The sequence below is a fragment of the Bombus fervidus genome, chromosome 16, assembly GCF_041682495.2.
Source record: "Bombus fervidus isolate BK054 chromosome 16, iyBomFerv1, whole genome shotgun sequence".
Taxonomy (NCBI): Eukaryota; Metazoa; Arthropoda; class Insecta; order Hymenoptera; family Apidae; genus Bombus; species Bombus fervidus.
The window spans coordinates 8,495,051-8,516,983 of record NC_091532.1 but is presented as its reverse complement, the minus strand read 5'-3'; the positions used below and the strand labels follow the sequence as shown (position 1 = coordinate 8,516,983).

Genomic DNA, 21,933 nt, shown 5'->3' with positions numbered 1-21,933 from the left:
GGATCGTCCCTGCCCTTCGACAATCCCTATCTTCATCTCTCGTCCATTCCTCCTACGCCACTCAGGAGCTTCCATCTCTTTTCATTTTTAATTTTATCCCTCTTCCTCCCTTAGAGAGTATCCGTGTTTCTTTCTTTCCGCCTCTCCTCCTCTCCAATTTCAGTCATCTTTCACCCCTCTACGATATCTATCTTTCTCTTTCTCCCTGTTCCATCTCGCTTCTTCCTCCCTTCCCCCTGGCAAACTTTATCTTCGTCTCTTTCTCTCGTTTCAACCTTCTATCCTCGTCTCACTCTCCCTGTACCTCTTTCAACATTCTCTTTTTCCCTCGCACCCCCACATACCTTTTAACTTACCTTTCTCTTTCTCCCTTTCATACCACCCCTGTATTTCCCCTTTCGCTCCTCTTTTCATCCTTCGTAGTTAACATTTTTCTTTCTCTTTTCAGATCCTGCTTTCTACGGAGAATAGAAAGAGAGAGAGAGAGAGAGAGAGAGAGAGAGAGAGAATTACAAGCGAGAAAGACGGGGGCCAAATTAAACAGAGGAAGATGGACAAACAGAGAGGGAGCGAGGTAAATGTCATTCCCCTCCTTCGTAGACACTATCCCTCGCCCCCTTGCGTGGCAACAGCTTCCATCCTTCTCCCTCTCCGTCTGCGGCACGACTCCCTGGCAAGGTGGCGGTCCAGCGCGCACGGCCTATCAGCCGTACGGGATGCTGCGAGTCCGGAGTACTAGATTCAGTCGTACGCTTGGCTCCCTCCTGTCGCCGCCGTTGTGCTCGCGTACGCTCTTCTCGCGCACGATCCTCGTTAAAAGCGTCCGCGTGTCGCGACCACCAGCCAATCTTCCACCGACCCATCCGTCACGCGTCTTCACGTCTTCGTCCCTTCTCTACGTCTACCCCCGCGTCTCGCCTGTGTGCTTTCCATGCGTCTACGTTTTCTCTGTTCGTCGACCCCTTTCCGAACCGGCGACCTTTTTGGTCGCCGTTTCACTTAACCAAAAAAGCGAGACACGACGTCGATCTCCGTCCAAGGAGATCCGACTCCTAGTATCCAGCTGGAAATCGAAGCGGAGTCAGCAGTATGGGGATTCTCACGTGAGAGGCGTGTTCCGGGGTAAGTCGCCATAACATCTTCCTCCTTTCGTTCGAGAAACCAGCCACGTTTCTCCTTCGCTTTGCTTCATTCGCGTTTGTTTTCCTGGGGAAAAAATTGATTTTTCGTGTATCTTTCTCCTCTGTCGAAGCTGGGGAATTTCGAATTTGTCATTCATTTAATGTATTTTGCTGTTTCTTAAGAATTGCCTGTGGGAAGAAAATGCAGATTTCTTTCTTTGAGGTTTGTCTCTGGTAAGGGAAACGTAATTTCTAAATTATTTTTTCTTTTATGTCTCTAGTCAAACGTTATTTATTTGTTGTATCTTCGGTCTCTTATAAGCTGCTTCAGGGAAGAAAAACGTAATCTTTGATCTATTCTTTCTTCCTCTTTTCAACAGAAAAATTGATAGGCATGTCCTTTATCTACGTGTTTGGTTTTTTGAAAGAAGAAAGATCTAAAGATCTACAAGCTTTCAGGATAAGTTTTCTTTCTTTTCGTTTCTTGATTAAATGTTTCGTAGATGAGTTTTGAGACTATTGGTTTTCGTAAAAGAGAAAATGCGAAAGTATATGTGATTCAAAAATTAAGTGCGGTAGTAAACGTGTTTTGAATGGATCAGAATAGGTAAATGTACAGGGTAACTCAGGAACAATTCTTTAAGAATAAACAATAGCTGTTTGGCTTATTTGAATCTAGGAGTGAAACCTAACTATTTATTAAGTATTATTTAATCATCCTGTAGACTTGGAGCAAAAATTCGTTGCTTTGATTGACTTTCCGTTTGACACTTCCATCGGTGTTGGTTGAACGGTTAAACAGTTTTCTTTGGGAAAACAAACAGCGCTGCAAATGAGGCGCTTCGTCCTTTGTCACGTCGCTTCACCGAGGAGTGCTATAATCGTCCTTTGTTATTGTCCTCCTGTGTCATATATGAAATGGCATTGTAATGAAAACATATCAGGACGCGGACAGTAGAATAGAATGCAAGCTGAGAGATTAATTCTACTTACTAAATTAGTAAACGGAAATTTTAATTAAAACGGAATTTTCTTATATTCAGTGTGGAATTTAAAATGTATAAGATATAAATACGAGATGAGAACTAGAGAAGATACGAGAAGAAAATTAGTACGAATCTTTTATAAATTTTGTTATGAATATATTACAGCTAGTGCATAATATGTTTTAATGTTATCCGGTAATGTATTCTAATGCTTGAAATAATTCAGATTTCTCTAATAGTTAACTTAATCCGCAATTTATTTTAATCGAAGATTTTTTTTTTTTTTCTTATTGTTCTCAGATACTCTGATATAGTTCTTTCTACGAACTAGTCTCGATTTAGTATATCGTAAACAAATTACAGTATATCTTTTACTTTTTCATCCTTAAGAACGATAAAAATAGAAAGTAGCTATTTTCTTACCCTCAATGATCTTCCACAATCTTTCGAAGAACCATCGCTTAATTAAAATTCACAGTATTCGTCTAAAATTTATTTCAAAATATTATTTTGTTCAACTATTTTCATAACAAAATTTTCTTCTATAACGTATAATTATACAAATCTATGTACCAAGTCACATTCTACGATGCGATACGATAAACAATTTCTACTTTTCTCTCCTCCCTGTTCTCTTCTTTATTCCTTCGATTGAAAGGTGGCTTCAATTGAGGATATCCTGCGGTGAAAATGTTAAAGCAATCGAGCCAGCCTATCGATAAAATTTCTTCTTCGAATAGAAGAACAAACCGAGCAACTTCTTAAACTCGTTTCCCCCCTGAGTCTCTGAGCCATTTAACCCTTGGTTCTTGCGTTTTTTTCCACCTCTTCCTCTTCTCTTTCTTCTACGTTTATTCTTCTCTTTTTTATACATATTCATTTTCTTCGTCTTTTCCATATGCCTCCTCTCTTCTTTTTTAAATCTCTTCAGAAACGATTCGCGGTCTACAGAGTCTCTAAAATGTCCTTTCATCTATTTCAATTCACCCGACGTAGTTTTCTACAAATTTATAACGAGCCGCGCGCGCTATTTATTCTTGTCTCAGCCCGGCAACGTTTCTGCTCGTTAATTTTTCTCTTCCCCCTCCCGTTCCATCTTCCTCTTTCTTACTCTCTTTTTTTACTTGCTTCATCCTTACCTCCCCCTTTTTTCGTTACACTTAATTAGTAAGCAATTTCAGTAACGAACCAGCCTTTGTGGGCCGCGGGACAATTACTCGCGTTCCGTTTCACGCGGTATCGCGCGCTTCATCGTATGCTTCCTTTTTCCGCTTATTTCTATTTTTCTCGTATTCTTTCTTCCCTCTTGTAATTTGTCCATATTTTGAATATTTAGGTTATATATATATATATATTTGGATTTATTTTTAACTGAAGTATTTAGTTGCATTTTGATTAATATTCCCGTGTACTAATTTATTAAGTAGAATTAGTTCACAGGCTGTAGCCTATTCTTCTGTCCGAGTCCTGATACATTTGAATGACTGTTTCATGGAAAGCTTTCCACTTATTTCGTTTTTTCCCTTATCTCTTCCGTTTGCTTGGAATTTTTCGATACATTGGTTATTTAGGTTTATAGTTCCAATTGCCGTTTTATCTTGAAATTGATCTTTGTTTTGTTCTGTTTCCCTTCCTTTTTATATATATAATTTTAGTGATCTACGTCAGATATTTCATTCTGATAAATAAATTTTGTAACATAGGAAATATCGATAACCCATATAACAGGAAATATGTTAATACCGCACTATTTTACCAGAATAATGTCAAAAACGCTAATTTATGTTACGAATGCAAAATTATTTAGGATGAAAATTAATGCGATCTAAAGGATCCATGGATGTATACCAAATAAATATTATCATCAAATATATTAGCATCTTACTGAAAAAGCATAATACAAAACTTACAAAAATTTTGCAAAAATATTGACAAAAAAAGTAATTCTGTTTATTTATTCTTTGTATTGCTTTCGGCTGGCTATGATGATGGATCGAAAAAAAATGTTTATGAACACTCGGTAGAAACAAATTGGTCGCGACCAATGTGTAAATTTATCGATTCTCGGTTAAGGTATTTACCCAGCTTAATGCGATGTTTCTGATTGGTCAGAACATGCAAATTCCAGATATGCTCGTTTTAATTGGTTTCACCAATAAATACTATGGAAAGAGGTGGAAAAGTAAGAAAGATGACGCAAAAAGGAAAGAAACAAGAAACGAATCTTGATAACTCGCTTAATGAAACGACTGCTTAATGTTTCTTTCCTAATAGAAACGGCTATTAAGAACTTTAATTTTACGCCAATTAACCCATCTAGCACCAACTTGATTTTCCTCTAAATTTAATTCGATATTTATCCAAAGCTTATACTTCACTAAAACTATGATAAATATCGAATTAATTTATGTAATTTTCTTTCAATTATCGTTTGATACTGTATTTTATTTGTTTATTCATATTCAATATTTATTATTATTTAGTATTATTTATATTATTATTTAGTTAAATTTCTATATTTTTAGTAATCTTATATTTTATACATTTGAATAAGAATCCCATAGATAAAGTATAGATATAAGTAAGCAATTGTTTATCGATTATTAATTAGCAGTATATTTTCCCTTATTATCTACACAATTGTTTGTTATTTCCCTACCAATCTTCCTATTCTTCTTTTATAAAACCTTTATTGTAACGAGTTCTATTGTTACAATCTTAGGTTTCAAAATAATTAATTATATCGAGTCTCTGTTAAATCTACCTTTATCTATTATCAGATGATTAAAACATATGCCTTATATATTCGATGAAATTTGTAATTATAGAATATTTTAACGTTGCGAGTGGAAAAATTCGTTTGACGAGCTTAAGATAGAAATTCACTGGTAATATCAACGCGTTTCAAAATTTCAGACACTGAAAGCTTTCGAACGCATAAGCAATTAAGAAATGTTCGTAATTATGAAAATTTCTTCAAATTTTGAAGCGAAACCGCTTTTTTACTAGTTTCCGAGTGAAAAACGCGTATTCCTTCTTTCATGAGAAAAAGGCCGCAATGTCAGCAGTTTAACGAATTCGCCGCGAAACCATCGTGAAACCGTGAAGATGCGTTCTGAACGCTCTTAAGTCTCTTATTACGATTTCCGCTAGGAAAGTCGCTGAAAAGCCTCGGATACATGTTTTTACCCTGGGTACGGACGATGGAAGACATGAAACGAGACTTTGAAGGCGGATTTTTGTAATCAAACGAGTTTCATGTATAATGAAAGTATTTAACATAAAAAGGATTGTCATACATTTTTTTTTATTGATCATGTAAAGTTAAAGCAAAATATTTTCTTTAATTTTATTGTAATAATACGATAAAGAGAATAATATATGAAGATCTATTCTCATTACCATTTTATTGAGAAAATATATATTAAAATACTTTAATTAATTCCATTTCGCTTCAGGACAAGAGTAAACGCTTGTCAGGACATTACATTTGAATGATATTGAATAAAAGAATTCAGATATTATCCTAATAGGGTTTTAATTTACCTAGTATCATATTTAATCTTATAAAAGTAACACCCTCTCTTGCAATCTTTTCGTCGCTTTTTCCCCTCCTACCAAGCTGTTAACACGCACTTGACCTGTTAACACGGCAAATTCTCCACAAAATCAAACAGCAAAATTAACGTAAAGAAAATCACACGAAGCAAAATAACCAGTAGGAAATTCTGATAATTACAAGCAGAAACAGGCTAATGAGTGATGTAATACGCATATCGGGAAATGATACAATCAAAGAATACTAGTTTTAAAAAAATAAAAAGAATTGCCTCTTTGAATGTAATAGCACATCATTCTGTTGAACAAACTTTCCAGCAAGAATCAAATGTCATGTTTTTTCAAGAATGTGATATTATATTGTATGATAAAGCGAACACAGATAAGAACTTTTTCATCTAAATTATCGCCTCAAAATTTTCGCGTCTTTTATAGTCACAATTACACAAAATATTGCTTGGTATAACGATACTATACCCGCACCACTATTAAAACTTAAAATACGTTGAACACGTAAATATTAAAGCATGAAACAATAAAATACGAGATTAAGAAATGAAAGCAAAGCCAAATTAAATACTTGACACGGCGAGTGGAAAGAATTCTCGAATGCACGATTCTACGATCGGAAATCGTTGAAAGAACGGTCCGGGAACGAGGGAACAAAAACTCGAATCGCGTGTCACCCCTTCCGAACGGCGCGCTTTGCTGTTCAATCGAGGCGTGCGATTCTTTTATTTTTTTTATTTTCACCTCTATTTTCAGGTGGTCCACGAGAGAAAAAAGGAATCCGAGGAAGGGACGAAAAAGCAAAAAAAAAAATAGAGGGGGCGACTCGCGGACGAATTAATAATGCCGCGCGAGAGGAGCGCGGAGGATCGGCTGAACTTTATGTGAGTAAAGCGGCGAGCCGGGTCATGACCCGACGACCCATCCATGTCCGATATCTAGGCCACACTTGAATTTTAATCCACGCTGCAATTGCCGCCGCGGTCGATTAGCTCTTCCACCGTTTGCCCGACGAGTTTACCGAGCTTTAACTTTTGCTTCGGACCTGCCTGCCTGCATGCCTGTCTGTCTGCCTAGCTGGCTGCTTAACGCTGAAAACGATAGCTTGGTGTCCGAATTTTATTGGATAACCCGGCACGCGATCAATACGAGGAACGATGCTTGTTCAGGATGCCGAAGATTGGATGGAATGAAAATAGCAGAGGAATTTACAGTAGCTCATCAAACTAATTTTAAAACTTATGCTTTTCCTTGGAAGTTTTCCTGAATACACTACATTGGCTCAATTTACCACAGAAAATTTTGTCCATATATTGTGTGTGTTATAAAAGAGATTTCGAAATTTCATTGGTACTGTAACGAGACGATTATGCTGGTAAAATTTGAAACGAATCAGAAAATGTTTATAGAAGATACAGGATACATATATGCATATATATTTAGTAAAAATGTACAGTACAAACAGCTATCTTACATATAATAAATTTTAAAGAGAATTCTATTGATTATTGAAATTTATGTATTCTATAATGGATAATTGACTGTTCAAATGTTTTGTGATCAGTGCTAAGAAGCATTTGGTACAAAAAAGATAATATTTACGATTAAGAAATTCGGACTCCAAAACTGATATTAATTTATTATTATATTACGTTGTTCGCAAAATTCGTAGCAAAAGTTTACAGAGATTTAAAGGCAATGTATTTTCATTGAATTAGACTCTGTAAATTTGATCGAATTTACCGAGATTTTATCGAGACAAGCATTGAGATTGGAATGAAGACAAATTTAATCGAGAATTATTCTATAATTTGTCGGCTTGCAATCCCCGTATTCCAGTGGGAATTGTCTCATCAATCTTCACCAAGTTTCCCTGAAATAGGTGTCAATGAGTATCTCGACAGGGTCGATTTGTTCATTTGCAAATCACCAAGGGAGGTCGAGCCGTTTCTGTTCTACAAAGGATCGGGAATGGAAGAACAATTTAGAGTATTACGATTGTTCTGTCGATCGTCGATACTGATCACGAACACTAGAAAATTAGTGTCGGACAGATTCCAGTCTCGAATGCGTCTTTGTTGCGAACGGAAACAAGCCCAACATTGCTTTGACTTGCAATTAGTATACCTACGTTCTCACCGCTCCTTTAATTAATTACTATCCCTGGTCAATGTGTAGACCAAATGTAAACTCGGAATTGATAATTGCTAGGTGTTTAGAGTTTAGGAAATTCAATATCGAAAACTATAAACTTTATCTTTTTAAATATTAGATTATTACTTGCATTACGTAATTAAAATACGTAATTAAATACTTAGAATTGCTATGCTCAATTATATACAACAGCATATTTCTCCTTTTTGTTTGATCCAGTCGGATGATTCAAAGTCACTTTCTTACTATATGACTTTTTTCGTTACATTTATTATATTAGTTTATTCGGGAAATTAAGAGCGAAGATTAAGAAATATCTGGTTGTAATTCTTTAACTCCACGAAACTTCCCTTAAAGTTTTTTTTATTGTTTTCAACAATGAATTCCTTCAAGTAGGAAAGCTGTTTTATTAAGGAGTCTTTAGCATTTTTTCTTAATGAACATTTCATTATTTGATAGTCATTCATAATACAAATACTATGATCTTATCGAACAATCTGATGTAAAACTAAATGGTAGAGGAGTAATATTTTCACTAAACAAATCTGATCAATATTATTCCTAGTAAAGAAATCGACCTTGAATATCCAAAATCGTTCACGTTACCAATAGTTTCTAATAAAACTTGAAAAAAAGTTAAGGAAAATATTTTAATTTCGAAATAATTCAGTCACAGGGGATCACACAATAATCCCGGAAGAAGACAGAAGTGAAGCTGTAACGATGGGGGTGTACGTGATAGGTTTGATCGGCGTGGTCGTGTTTTATGTGTTGGTGTTGGGTGTTGGCATTTGGGCAGGCACTGTGAAGAAGAAAAAGTCACGTCATGGCCAAGATGCAATGATATTGGCGGATCGTGGTTTAGGCCCGATCCTCGGTATCTTCACTTTGATCGGTGAGTTTTAAGAACTGTTTAAACATTTTTTTTAAATATAAATCCATGATGAAATAGATTTTCATTAAATTAATTTGATAAAAATGTTTCTTTTTAAAGAAACTATTACATATATATAGAAGCTATTACAAATGTTGTAAAGTAATTTGTATAATTCAGCTATTTCCATCAAAAATTCGATTAAAATTTGATTGATTTACCTCCCTAATTGAGATTATCTAAATCTATTATTATTAATCTGTTCCGCGAAATTCAATCCGACGCGAAAATTTCTAGTTGAGATCGTTAAACTCTGCTTCCATACTCTACCTGTTCCAATTGAAACTTTAAGTATCTTAACCGTAGATCTATCTGATCAGGATTATATGAAATAATATAATCTACCATTCAAAATCAGAAGTACAAGATTACTCCATTCCTCGCGTATCTCAAACAAAATTTAGAAAACTCAAACATTATTAAAACTCGCAATGAAGTTTCATCTTTATTCAACTTAATCTCCAAAATAACATAAACAGAATGATATCAAACCATTTTATGTCTATATAACATACATTATGCATACAGTGGCTCACGAAACTATTTAAACAATTAATTATGAAAATATAATATATGATTATTATATTATATACATGTTATACTATATATATTATATAAGACAAAAACACGAATTTCTTTTGCGGGCTGCTACACGTATTGAACCGAAGATCATACAATTAATCGCGACATATGAACAATCATAGTCCCAAGGGTCGCTTTCATTTCCGGAAGAAATTGTCCATCCTCACCTTCTATCATTTGAACGCGTACACGCGATGTTTTGCAGTGTAGAACATCGGAGAATCCCGGCTTTTGTCATCGCGTCAATCGCATTTCTCGTTTATTCCTAGTTCCCTTTTTTGTTTCTCCAGTTTATTTTCTCTTGTTCACACGTTTTTATTCCATTCTCTGTACATGTACTCCCCATCACCGTCTCTACAAGCGCCCCCCATTTCTCGTTAAGTTACCCCCACCTGTATTATCAGATTGCGTTGAATCCGTTCTAACGTTATGAGAACCCGCGTTTCATTTATACATACATATTCAACCATACTCTATATCCGCGGTAGAAATCATTTTTGCATCCCTCCATTAGCTTAATGAACGCTATGCGGGAAAATATGCCACAGAAAATGCTCCGCTCGGCTATAACTGTCCGTATTATGTTCTTTCTCTTCGCGTTGCCAACCCCCTCCCTCTCTTGACTCAACGAGAGAATGGTAAGAGCAACGGTGGAGGGGATTTGCACGCATTTCTGCGGTCGGTCGTTCCGATTGTTCTAGCGACGTTCGGTCAGCTACACTAGGATTTGGGTCGGGTAAAATTCATTTTACACCGGGAATAGCTTTATGTATGTTTTATGGTTGAATTGATAAAGATTGGGTTGTTTGATACCCGATAGAATGGTGTTTCGATCCTGTAGGAATTGAAATTTACACGTCGAAATTTCAAATTTAGTTCAATTACTAAATTAAAGTAAATACCAAGTTCGTTGTTTTAGACGTTGTGAATTAGTGGATACGTTTCTGCTTATGGAAATTTTAAATGTACACATCGTGATTTATAAATTTAATTCAATCAGTAAATTAAATTAAATATCCTGTTTATTGTACTATCTCTTGTGAACTAATAGATGCATCTTAGTTTACGAATTATGAAATAACCTGCATTTCTTCATATGCAATAAATATTGATAAATGAGGGGCTCAACTACCTTCTCCCTTAATATTATATTAAAACAATTCTTATATAATAATTACGTAACACAAAATAAGATTAGTTTTACCTGATTGAGAATATAGACATAATATCGAGCTTTCGATCCCGACAAACAAATATTTACATAAATAACACAGATAATAATAAACACATACCATATACTTACACAAATCCTTATACAGTATATAGCCATTTTCACTGAAGAAACAATATTCAAACTGTATATGTACATATATTCCAACATCCACTCGTAACCTTCTCTAATTTCATCAATTGCAAAAGAAGTCACTTCCGCCTAGTATAGTATAAGGAAGCCTCTAGTACTCTATTTGCCGAGCTTTCACAGATCACCGGACTCACCCCCTAACATTTTCCCTCGAAAGAGCGATTTCCCGCTTAATCGAAGCCAACTAATCGAGAGAAACCGCGTTCTTTGCTTTTTTTCCACAGCCACGTGGGTTGGCGGCGCCTACGTAAACGGGACCGCTGAATTGATGTTTACCAGAGGATTGGCCTGGTGTCAAGTGCCCTTCGGTTACAGCCTCAGTCTACTGTTCGGTACGCCAATCTCCGGACATTTTCTGCCAGTGATACGCACGCATGTTGTACACTGACTAAGAGCTCTTTCACACGGCGATACATGTATGATGGATACGGATCGTACATTATCGTCTACGGAAATTCTCATCAGATACGATATTGTGATACCGATCATCGGTATCTTTAGTCGATTAACCGCCTTTTTTTTTAGAACTTCCCAGCTATAGGTGAATCTTTTCGCATGATGACAAATTTAGAAACTGCAGTATCGTTCAATTTGCCCCATTCCCTCTCGTGTCAATTTGTTAGACTCCTTTCGTTTTCTAACTGAGAAAGAAATGATCGTCACTCAGATATCCTAATAGTATCTCATACAGGATACACGGATCGCCAAGTGAAAGAGTTCTAACTAAATGTAACTAGTGATGAGACTGACACGGTACATGAGTCTTCCACAAGCCAAACTGATTCTTAACTTTTTTGAAAGGAATTAATTGATAACATATTGGACTTCAAAATTTCTTTTTTATAAAAGACAGAAAATGTGCACTTATTGCATTTTCCTTCTATAACCTTCATACGATGTCTATAGGATTGAAATTTGTAAGCTAGTATCGATGGGTACAAACACAGTATCAGTCCCAACACTAGGTGTAACCTTAACCATTTAACTGCCACGCATCGAAGGGAGCATCATAATAAAGGGGGTGGAAGTAGATCGATGAGAACGTGATGAAATTGTCAAGGTCGAGGCACTTTATATATTTATCGCTTCTGCTCTTCTTCAATTTACTCAAAGTTCTTCCTTTTATTTTATTTTTTATTCTTTTTTTTTTATATATTTTTCGACCAATTCTGGGTGAGAATGACTATGATCCCGTGAAGGTTATATCGTATTCAATGTGAGGGTGTCATTGTTGTCGATTCAGTTGGATGTTTGAGGCGTGTTTCAAGAGGGTAATGTTGACAAGGAGTATGGTAGAAGAGGTGAATATAGTTTCAATGAGTATAGTTTCATGATTTGAAGCAAGATCTTTTTAGTTTGGGGTATATTGTATTTTTAACGATTATTAAGTATTAATAGAACTTTTTTGATATACAGTGGCTTACGAAAGTATTTGGACACTGACCATTAGAAAACTTTTACATCGACTTTTATAGTCGAATCTCATTACACTGTCGATGGAATTTCAAAATGTTTCGTATAATACACATAATATATTCAAGGATGGATTGATAATATTCCCTTAAAGCCATTACAGCAAACTTCAAGTTACAAATTCCTTATTTGCTAGAAAATTTTGGAATAATTTGAAATAATTCGTTGAACATAATTTGAGCAAGTATGATCAAAAAATGTATCAAAACGGAAAAATAATAGAAAGATCGTGAATAAGAATTATCAAAAATATTTTAATATCAGATATTAAAATATACGTATAATTAGACAGAAATTTTTCATTCACGGAAAATGCGTATAGGAAATTCTCTAGCAAATACTTTTTCGATGATCCTGACGAACAATCGCAGGTTCAATCAGACCGGCACACATAAGCCCAATTTATTTGCACGTCGACGGATGCGCTAGCCACTTTATCACCAATTTTTTGCTGGTACTCCAGAGTAATGGATATCCCTTTTTGCTAACGATGTTTTCCCACACCCTGCTACTCATCCCATGACCACAGATCCCGAATTTGATTGAACTTCAATTAATCGAAGCTATACATTCGCAACGAGGTTTGCGTTTCACTTAACCGATGCCTCTGCTACCTAATTAAAAGTGCGAATCCATTAAACCCATCTTTTAGCCATTCACTTCCATCTCTTTCACAAAAAACTAATTTTAATCAGTTCTATCAGTGTTCTAATTAAAATTTAATTTAATCATTTCTATATAAGAATATTTGCACACGATAGTATCTATTATAGTATTTATATACTAATTAATTAGGTTTAAGTGTATTAAATTTCGTATCATTTAGCATGTACTTCTATATAATTACCAAGTTTTGATACTAAGAAAACAAGAATATGTGTAAATACTTCTAGTAGCCACTGTTCGTTAATTTAATATCGTGCTACACTTTATCCGGAGTCTGTGATTTTTTAGACATCTTCAATCCTCGAATAACTGGTTCAATTTAATTTTGAAATTTTCAACGATTTGAAAATTTTTTGATTAGGTATTGTGGTTCTGAATATTTGAAAAATTTGAGTTTTTTTTATTGGATATTCGGATTTTGAAGTTTTCCATAATTTTAGAGCTTCTTGATTGAATATCTTGATTTTGGAATTTGAAAGTTTCTTGATTGGAGAGATTGCTTTTGGAGTTTCTAACAATTTGAGGAAATTTTAATCGGACATTTCGATTTTGAAACCAAGGCAGTTAAAGGGTTAATCTCAGAATCGAGGATTCTTAACATGACGAAGAAACGTGACAGGTGCGGTATTATTTGTACGACCAATGAGGAAAGCGGAGCATGTGACTATGCTGGATCCTTTTCAAGAGAGATATGGCGCCGGGGTCGGAGGACTGTTGTTCCTTCCTGCTCTGTGTGGTGATTTGTTCTGGTGTGCTGCGGTGTTGAGAGCATTGGGAAGCTCGTTGGCTGTAGTGGCTGGCGTGGATCCGGAGATCAGCATTGTCGCCTCTGCGCTCTTGGCAGCCGTGTGAGTAAAAAAGAAGCAAATATAGTAAATTCCAAATATCTCATCCAGAAAAGAAATATTATGGGATGTCATTAAGCCACCATCTTTTGAATATAATATCGCCGTTGAAAGTCGTTTCATTTTTCGATATCACTTCTTGTAATCACAACTTGTTAATAGAATATTACATAAAATTATTTACATGATTTATAGATTAACAAATATCCCTTTTTTATTATTTTTATATTTTGCTTGAATAATTTATCATAGTTTTATATTTTAGTCTCTGAAATTTAGAACGTGATAAACAATCTAAGGAAATAATTTATCCGTAATTTTGTAATTGGAATACATCTTGCCATAAATAAATAAATATCCCAGTACTTTTGAGCGATAATAAGCATTCGTTGCCCTGTTTGAAGTAGCATAGTCTGAGAAGACGAGTTCGATGAAATTCGAAGGTAAACATATTGATGTCATGCGAATTGCAGGTATACCGTATTAGGCGGACTGTATTCCGTCGCGTGCACCGATGTATTGCAGTTAGCGTGCATTGTAATCGGCTTGGGAGTGTCTGCTCCATTTTCCGCTCTTCATCCTGCTGTTTCTTTCGAGAAGAACCTAGCACCGCACGAATGGCTGGGAGAAATTAAGAACGAGGACCTGGGCGAGTGGGTAGATTGTATGCTGTTGTTAGTATTTGGCGGTATACCTTGGCAGGTATTGAATATTCATCGATAATTCTAATATCGTATACCGTGGTACTCAATATGCAAAGCATTTCCGGCTTTAATGAAATCTTTTGAAAGAAAAGCTTCACGTATACCAAGCATGTAAATTTAAAATTGTTTATGATCGGAAGAAAAAGAATCAATAGTAAAAATATGTTTAGAAATATCTAGAAAATTTTAATCATTGATCTAGTTATATTTATGAAAGTTTACGTCGTTTAAAAGACATCCCTTACAACATTAGAGAAAGATTATTAATACTATCATATTATTGTGCAAGTCGTATTTATTTATTCAATCACTCTAACTTCTGAATCGATCTAACGATTTAATGATCGTACCAACCAATTTTAATGAACGTTTATTTAGGGCTATTTCCAAAGGATCCTAAGTATGCGAAGCACATCAATAGCAACGGCTCTATCGATAGCGTCGATGTTTGGCTGCATGATTCTCGCGTTTCCATCAGCTTTAATTGGTGTGGTAGCACGAGCCACTGATTGGTCATCCGTAGAAGGATTTAACAAGAGTATAATAGCACATGATGGGAATGTGTTGCCGATTGTTCTTCGATACCTAACGCCGCAGTGGGTCTCCTTTGTCGGTGAGTTGTATCACTGTGGCGATCTAATATCTCGTATAACTTCGCTTCAAAAACGAGAATTAGAGACTGCCATCAAGTGTTATAACAAGTATAAGCAACGATATATTTTCGTGAGCTATTGTACGTTTTCTGTTCATTCCATTAAAAAGAAGTTGAAAGTATTAATTATAAGAACAATAGTGAAGTAAGAAAAATATAGCGATCTGATATACAACAATCAAGTCTAAAGCTTTACTTGCGCATCACGTTATTCCTTTGTTCTTGCGTACTTTCTGTCGAAAATAAAAAATGATAGATATTGTGAGATACGCGTAAAATGGAAAAGTTCCTTTTCCTGATTAATATAGTCATTTAATAACTAGCAAGCATTCTTTCGTAATTTTTCTGTAGACTTCGTGAAGAAAGCGTTTCTGTGCCTACAACCATTTGACCCTCTTTTACCCTCAAGATAAGCACACTCCCCGTTCCAGGCACGCCCTGTACATTAGTCGCTTAAGAAACCGCGAAACAGGTCGAGTGTTTGTAAAGAACAAAATTGAAGAACTGTACAGGAGCGCTCGAAGACTCTGCAAATTCTTATCGTCTGACTATAACGCTAAATCTTATCTACCCCAGGCTAGAAAATTAAATTCTAGCAAAGAGAAAGAAAATGATACTCTTTTAATTCTATTTTATGGTAGAAAAATTACAAAATCTACTAAACTAAATATTTTACAACGTGTCAAATAATACATTGTTCACGATTGATTTCCAGGTTTGGGCGCCATTTCTGCAGCAGTGATGTCGTCAGCAGATTCAAGTATATTAGCCAGCAGTTCCATGTTCTCCAGGAACGTCTACAGACTCACATTAAGGCCAAAGGTAGATAGCAATAAATTGCTGTTAGCGAATTTCATAATTCTACAATTTTTATGAATCTTTTTTTATTCAATCATTTTCATAATTCTTTAAAATATTTCTTTGTTTTGTAAAAAGCGAACATTTAGCTGTTTTTTATATCTCTTTTACATTTAAAGCATTTCTTAGAAAAAGAATCAAAGAAGGAAAAATCTAACAAATTTCAACTTTTTAACTTTACAAAATGTGAAGATTTAAATGCTTCTTGTGTTTCTTTCAAAATTAAACTGTTTTCTACTGGAAGAAGAAAGAGAAGAAATAGAAAAAGAAGAAAAGTTCTAATTATTTTTATTCCATTACAGGCAACCGAGAGGGAACTGAATTGGATACTCCGGATATCTGTTGTCATGATCACAGTACTGTCGACTTTAATAGCGCTCACGGTGGACAGCGTTTCCTATCTATCGTGAGTAGTAACAGAAACGCTCAAATTAATTGCTTTGTTGACTCGCTGACCGTCGACAACTAAGCAGACCAACTAATTAATTCTGTTGCCTCCTCTGTTTTAAAGGTACTTGAGCTCTGATCTTGTTTACGTGGTACTCTTCCCGCAATTATTAACCGTTATCCATTGGCCCTCTCTGGTCGACACTTATGGATGTCTCGCGGGTTACTTCGTGGCCGTTGTTTTACGTCTTTGTGGTAACAATCATAAAAATTTAATCATAAAGAATATTTATTATTTAAAAAAAACACAAAACACAGGAAAAAAGACATTATAAATCTGGCATGTTAATTTTCTGATTTTAGCGCCACTCCGTGTCTAAACAGGAACATTTTAGTAGTATAAAATAAAAATGAAAAGAATCTATTAGGTTTAGTCAAAGATTTAGGTTTAATTACTAAGACAATAGATCATAGAATAATCATAAAATAATTCTTATAAACGTACATTACAAATTTGATGAGAAGAATGTTTCGCTAAAGAAACAATCTTTGTAAATTATAATGTAAAGTAAAGTATGTTATTAGCCCATAAACTATTTTTTTAACCTTAATATTCATTTTGAAAAGATTTTATAATTATGTTTCAGGGGGAGAAAGAGGATTGGGCGTGCCAGCTCTCATCGAATACCCTTTCTACGACACGGAAACGCAATCACAAAAATTCCCATTCCGCACTGGTGCCATGATCGTGGCTCTATTTACCCAGCTCATCACCAGTTTCTTTACAAGAAATCTTCTTGGTAAAGGTTACTTTCCCCGATGTTGCGATGTTCTTAGTGTATATTCACCTGGGAAATCGAAAGACCAATCTGGAGTTGTACAGAGCAGTTCTGGTGCCGCTCTAATGGATACTTCCTCTGTCAATGTGAGTCTTTCAAGTCCTCGGTATCATTACAACGATATTTTACATATACATTTTAGACACGAAAATGCAACAGTTACTAAATGTCTAACAATTAACTAGAAAAATAAACCCCAAACGACATTTTTGTACATGTACGTTTCTCATTGTTTTAATATTTAGAATCGACCCTATAAATATATCTCACATATCTTGTGATATCTTATATGTCTTACAAGAATACAAATTACCCTAAAACCTTCGTCTGGCCAGAAATCCACCTCTGGAATGGACTCGTGCGATGGGATCGGACCCGGCAGCTACGACGACGACCGCACTACTTCCAATTCAGTGGAAGACATGACTGATCGGGGAGACAGCGGGACCATAACCGCCGATTCTTACGAAAAAGACACTACCAAGGTCAATAGCGTCGGATCAGCCGTTCAAAAAGCAAACCAAAGCCTCCAACATCTTCAAACCTTAAGAAACTCCATCCATACGAGCTCGATCAGCGGTAGACACACTCCAACCCCCAATCAGTACGCTCCTATACAGAGCAACGAAGTGTCCAGAGGCCAAATATTAGGTGTACGAAACCTAAGGGGTTCCATGGGTCAAATGCTCTTACCAGCTGATCGGCCAATTATACCTCCAAATAACAATGCAAGCATAGTGAACGTGCCAACGAATCCCACTGTAGCTACCCCTATGACTCCGGGTCCTCATTACACCAAACCTAATGATGGATCTTTGTTGAACGATAAAGCGAGAGAAAACGAGAGGATCAGTATCGTGGACAGAGGAAACACGGAATTCAATGTCCCAGATAATATGTTGACTACCATCAACGTTAAGAAGAACGTGAAGGGTGTGAAGCTGGTTGGTATGGAGGGTGGCACCTTGAGGAGACCATCGTTACAGGTGAGCGAGCTCGGCGTCACCTCCTTGTGAATTTAATAATTTCTTTTTTTTCATCATAGTAGAACCTCGTTTTATTCGCACTTCGTTTATACGAAAAGTTTATGTTCAGTTTCAGGTATATGAACTTACACTTGAGTCATCTTGCATAATGATGTACTAGATAATAATATTAGTAAATTGGTAAGTTTGACAAGTTTGAGGTCGTAAACTTCCTTTTTATAATTTTAGAGTTTTATATCAAATAGGATGATTAGTTAGCTTGTCATTTGTAAAATTTGTACACATATAAAGCTTCATTTGATTTGTTCCAAACTCGTCGTTATTATGCAAGGGAATCGGTGCTGATAATTTGTTGTTCGTAAAATACTAATAATAGTAGTCTAATTTAAAGATTTGCAGTAATATTGGTTGACTATGAATTCATAGCACGATTGAAAAAGTAATTTGGTTTTGATTAATTTTGAGTTAACTTTATTAATTTATAACATTAGCTCCTATTATCTAAATTAATAAGAAGAGATGAAGATAATAGCTAGCGAACTTCCACTCGAAACTTTTCGGTTACCTAAATTATCTTATTCCTCGACCTGTACGAATAGACGAGATTCTACTATATTTAAATCCTTGGTTTTGTGTCTATAACAGAACTATATTGATTTTGTGTGTTGTTTAATTAAACGCTTCATTAAAATGAAATTTATTTTAAGTAGTTTACCTGTAGCTGTTCCCGTCCCTGTCCGCTGGATGCCAGAGAAGAACTATTTCTGAGTTTTGCGAAACCCTTCCTGATTTTTCTTCGGTTTTTATTTGGTAGCGTTTGAATTTGGTAGATTACGCTAAATAATGGGAGGGTAAGGTTTGACGTAAGGTGTCTTTAGGGCACTTTTTCACCGACACCGTCGGTGGAGCTTGTCCACATCTTGGATAGGAGACAGAGCAGTAGTTCGTACGGACCTGGATCACTTTCTCCCGTTCCTATGGGAGTAGAGGCGTGCAAAACCCATGGAACAGCGTTAGAGGGACAGGGTGGAAATGAACATTGCAGGATCAAAAGGGGCATCGTCAGGCATCATAGGTATCTATAATTGACAAGTTATTATATTCATCGATATTTCATTAATGCTCATTAATAGCGAACAGCTTTGATTTATTTTATTTGTCAATATTCATTAGCAATTAGTAATTTCATTTGATTATATAGAATCTATAATATCATTTTCTAGTAGCGAATAGTTTATTGTTATATAGAGAATTGTTTGATGCGCATTATTTGATGCTTATGTGAATAATTTTTATTTCTATAAAAAATTTAAAGAACGTGTTTTTGCATTGCTGGTATTAAATGATGCAATTATAAGCATTTATATTTTTCTATACCATTTATCTTATGTTTGTTCACTGCTGCTAACATTGATATTTTTATATTTCTCAAAATATACAATGACTGCAAAACGTATTTGCATATACTCTTTTTTCCGGTGAAGCAGTTTTTTATCAGGTTCTACATTTAATTTTTATAGTAAATGATAACAAATTTAATATACTTAGAGTAAATTAGTTACTACCTAAGCACTACATTAAATACAATGACCTGCAAATACTTTCTGTAGCCGGTGTAATACAAAAAGGCAAACAAATTTATTATATAATCTTACAGAAAATAAAAATTTTGCAATATCTATTACAAAACTACATGAAACTTCGCGTAGCATCTCATAAAGAACGAATGAAAATTTTCACATGATTCCTCGATCTTCGAACATCCTCTCCGATCGTACGTTCAAACGTTTGCGCAGCTTCAATGACACTGGAGACCGAGCATTGACGACGTTGGCTAGACAGCCAACGTATCCATCGATGCCATTGCGTCCTGAAGACTGTCGCATGACTCTGGCGAAGAAAGATAGAAGGACGTCGACAATCGCGCGACACGGTTCTGTGACGACTGAAAAGGAGCTGAGCGGTTGCACGACCGGACTCGTCGTTTGTAGTCCTACTTACAACATGTACAGCTCGGCTGTGAAGAATTCCAACTACTTCGTGACCGACGACGAGGCGGTCAGCAGGTTTTAAATTTGAAAGAAAACGTATATTCGAAGGAAGCGATATAACGAGCTCGTAAAGTAAAAACGTGAAATAGGATCACCACGCTCAGACTGGCTAAGAATCATAATGGTATAACTTAGCCCACTGTTATTTTTCATAAGCTAGTGTTTTACGTTTATTATTATAAGGAAATGATTATGTTTTTTCAAGTCATGAAAAAGTATCATGTGACAAAGAGTAAAGTTAGAACCTGACTTACAGGTATAATAAGAACTGGAATACGTAACTAAATTCAAATTCTCAAAACTTACACTACTATGATTTTCATCTCGCTAATAGATCTAGCCGCAGTTAGGGTCGTACGCTAATTTTTATCATTGTTAGCAATTTAGTAATGAATCAAAAAATTGGTACTTTTAAGATGTAATTTTGAAATAATTTACCGACTTTGTCATATCGCTTCCTTCAGGTATATAACAAGAATTACGAGCCAAAACGAAAGGACAATCGAATTTCGCCTGATCAAGTCACAAGGCCGGTCGCGTCTTTTTACAATCCTATCCTTTTTTCTCTCGAACCATTGTACAACTACCACTGCCCAACTTTTATGACTTTTTTAGGAAATACCCGTTTTTTATGGAAAGAGCAAGGAGATGCTTTCCTTAGCGCGTAGATAGATCTCTGGTCCCATTCATTCGCTTCATCGAACAGATCGTCCAATTTTGATATAACGTCGTTTGTGGTAATAAAGAAATTAGTCATGCTGAAAAATGCTGTTTTAAGATTATGTCTCGCAATAATTTGTAATGACTTTCAAGACTTTATAGTAAGTTCCAAAAAAGTTGCAAGAAATATTTGAAACTTTAAACTATATATTTTTCGTTGATAGTATTTTTAACATATTAAAATTTCCTCATATTAAAATTAAAATTTAATTACATCGTTTCAATTGTTTCATGAGGGACAAAACAAAATTGTAGTCGAGACCGCAGACGATTCGTCCACTAAAATTGATCCTTAAAAACGTCAAGCTAGCGGTAAGACTTCAGCCAGATCAGAAATTTGTAGACCTTAGACAAAAGCGAGACGCGTTTCAAAATATGACTATGATCTTATCTTTCGTCATTGCTGTACTTAATCTATCACTCAGGAATATAACTTACCTTTTAACGTTGATTTTATCAGATTTATCAGACGAACGTGAAAACAACCATACTTTTCGATTTTATATTTACACTATAGGGAATATCCCATAAAACTTGTAACCTTTATATCTCATCCTTACTCACCAGGAATCTCCTCTCACCTCTTCACGGGTCTTTCTACGTACGACTGATAAATAAGAAAACACAAAGACCTCTAATCGCACAGTTTCGGAGCAACAAATCGTTCAATAGTTGCTATAATCCAAGAATTACTGTGCATTCCTGCCGTGTATTATTTGTTTCTGTAATCCAATGAAAGACTAAAACTGTATCTTTCCGTCGAGCTATTTATATACCTTTTTGAAATTCGAAAACGCCTTATGTGATTCACAACACTCTCCCTACTTGGAGTCAAAGTATCTAAACGAATTTGATCCGAAACGAATTTTCGACGGTTTCGAGTATTTTTGGTATACGAGCGATAATTTAAAATAATTATTGAATGTTGAAATACAACATGCATTAGTGTCAGATGAAGAAAAAGTTCAAAAAGATTATTCTCGAAAAAATACAGTTCTAGTCACCCAGGTGTTTACTAGTCGTTAAAAATCCCCTTTTCAGACTG

The 21,933-nt window shown here is 35.4% G+C and overlaps 2 protein-coding genes across 3 annotated transcripts in view; one reads left to right on the top strand and one right to left on the bottom strand.

Moving 5' to 3' along the window:
- Bbip1 (BBSome interacting protein 1) overlaps positions 1-21,933 on the bottom strand; it is a 51,814-nt gene that overhangs the window by 25,736 nt on the left and 4,145 nt on the right. The gene's annotated exons all lie outside the window — the stretch shown is intronic.
- Positions 709-21,674, top strand: LOC139995566 (high-affinity choline transporter 1). Of its 2 annotated transcripts, XM_072019172.1 has the most exons (14): positions 709-1,122; positions 6,431-6,558; positions 8,499-8,723; positions 10,932-11,039; positions 13,466-13,694; positions 14,165-14,393; positions 14,774-15,008; positions 15,763-15,869; positions 16,208-16,311; positions 16,417-16,547; positions 16,940-17,217; positions 17,467-18,117; positions 18,996-19,192; positions 19,914-21,674. In XM_072019172.1, exons 3-14 carry the CDS (start codon positions 8,552-8,554, stop codon positions 20,188-20,190), a joined length of 2,718 nt encoding a protein of 905 aa, XP_071875273.1. In that variant the 5' UTR covers positions 709-1,122; positions 6,431-6,558; positions 8,499-8,551; the 3' UTR covers positions 20,191-21,674. The 2 variants fall into 2 exon arrangements, with proteins under 2 accessions (XP_071875273.1, XP_071875274.1); XM_072019173.1 differs by lacking the exons at positions 18,996-19,192; positions 19,914-21,674 and adding an exon at positions 18,227-18,826 and having other exon boundaries at positions 711-1,122.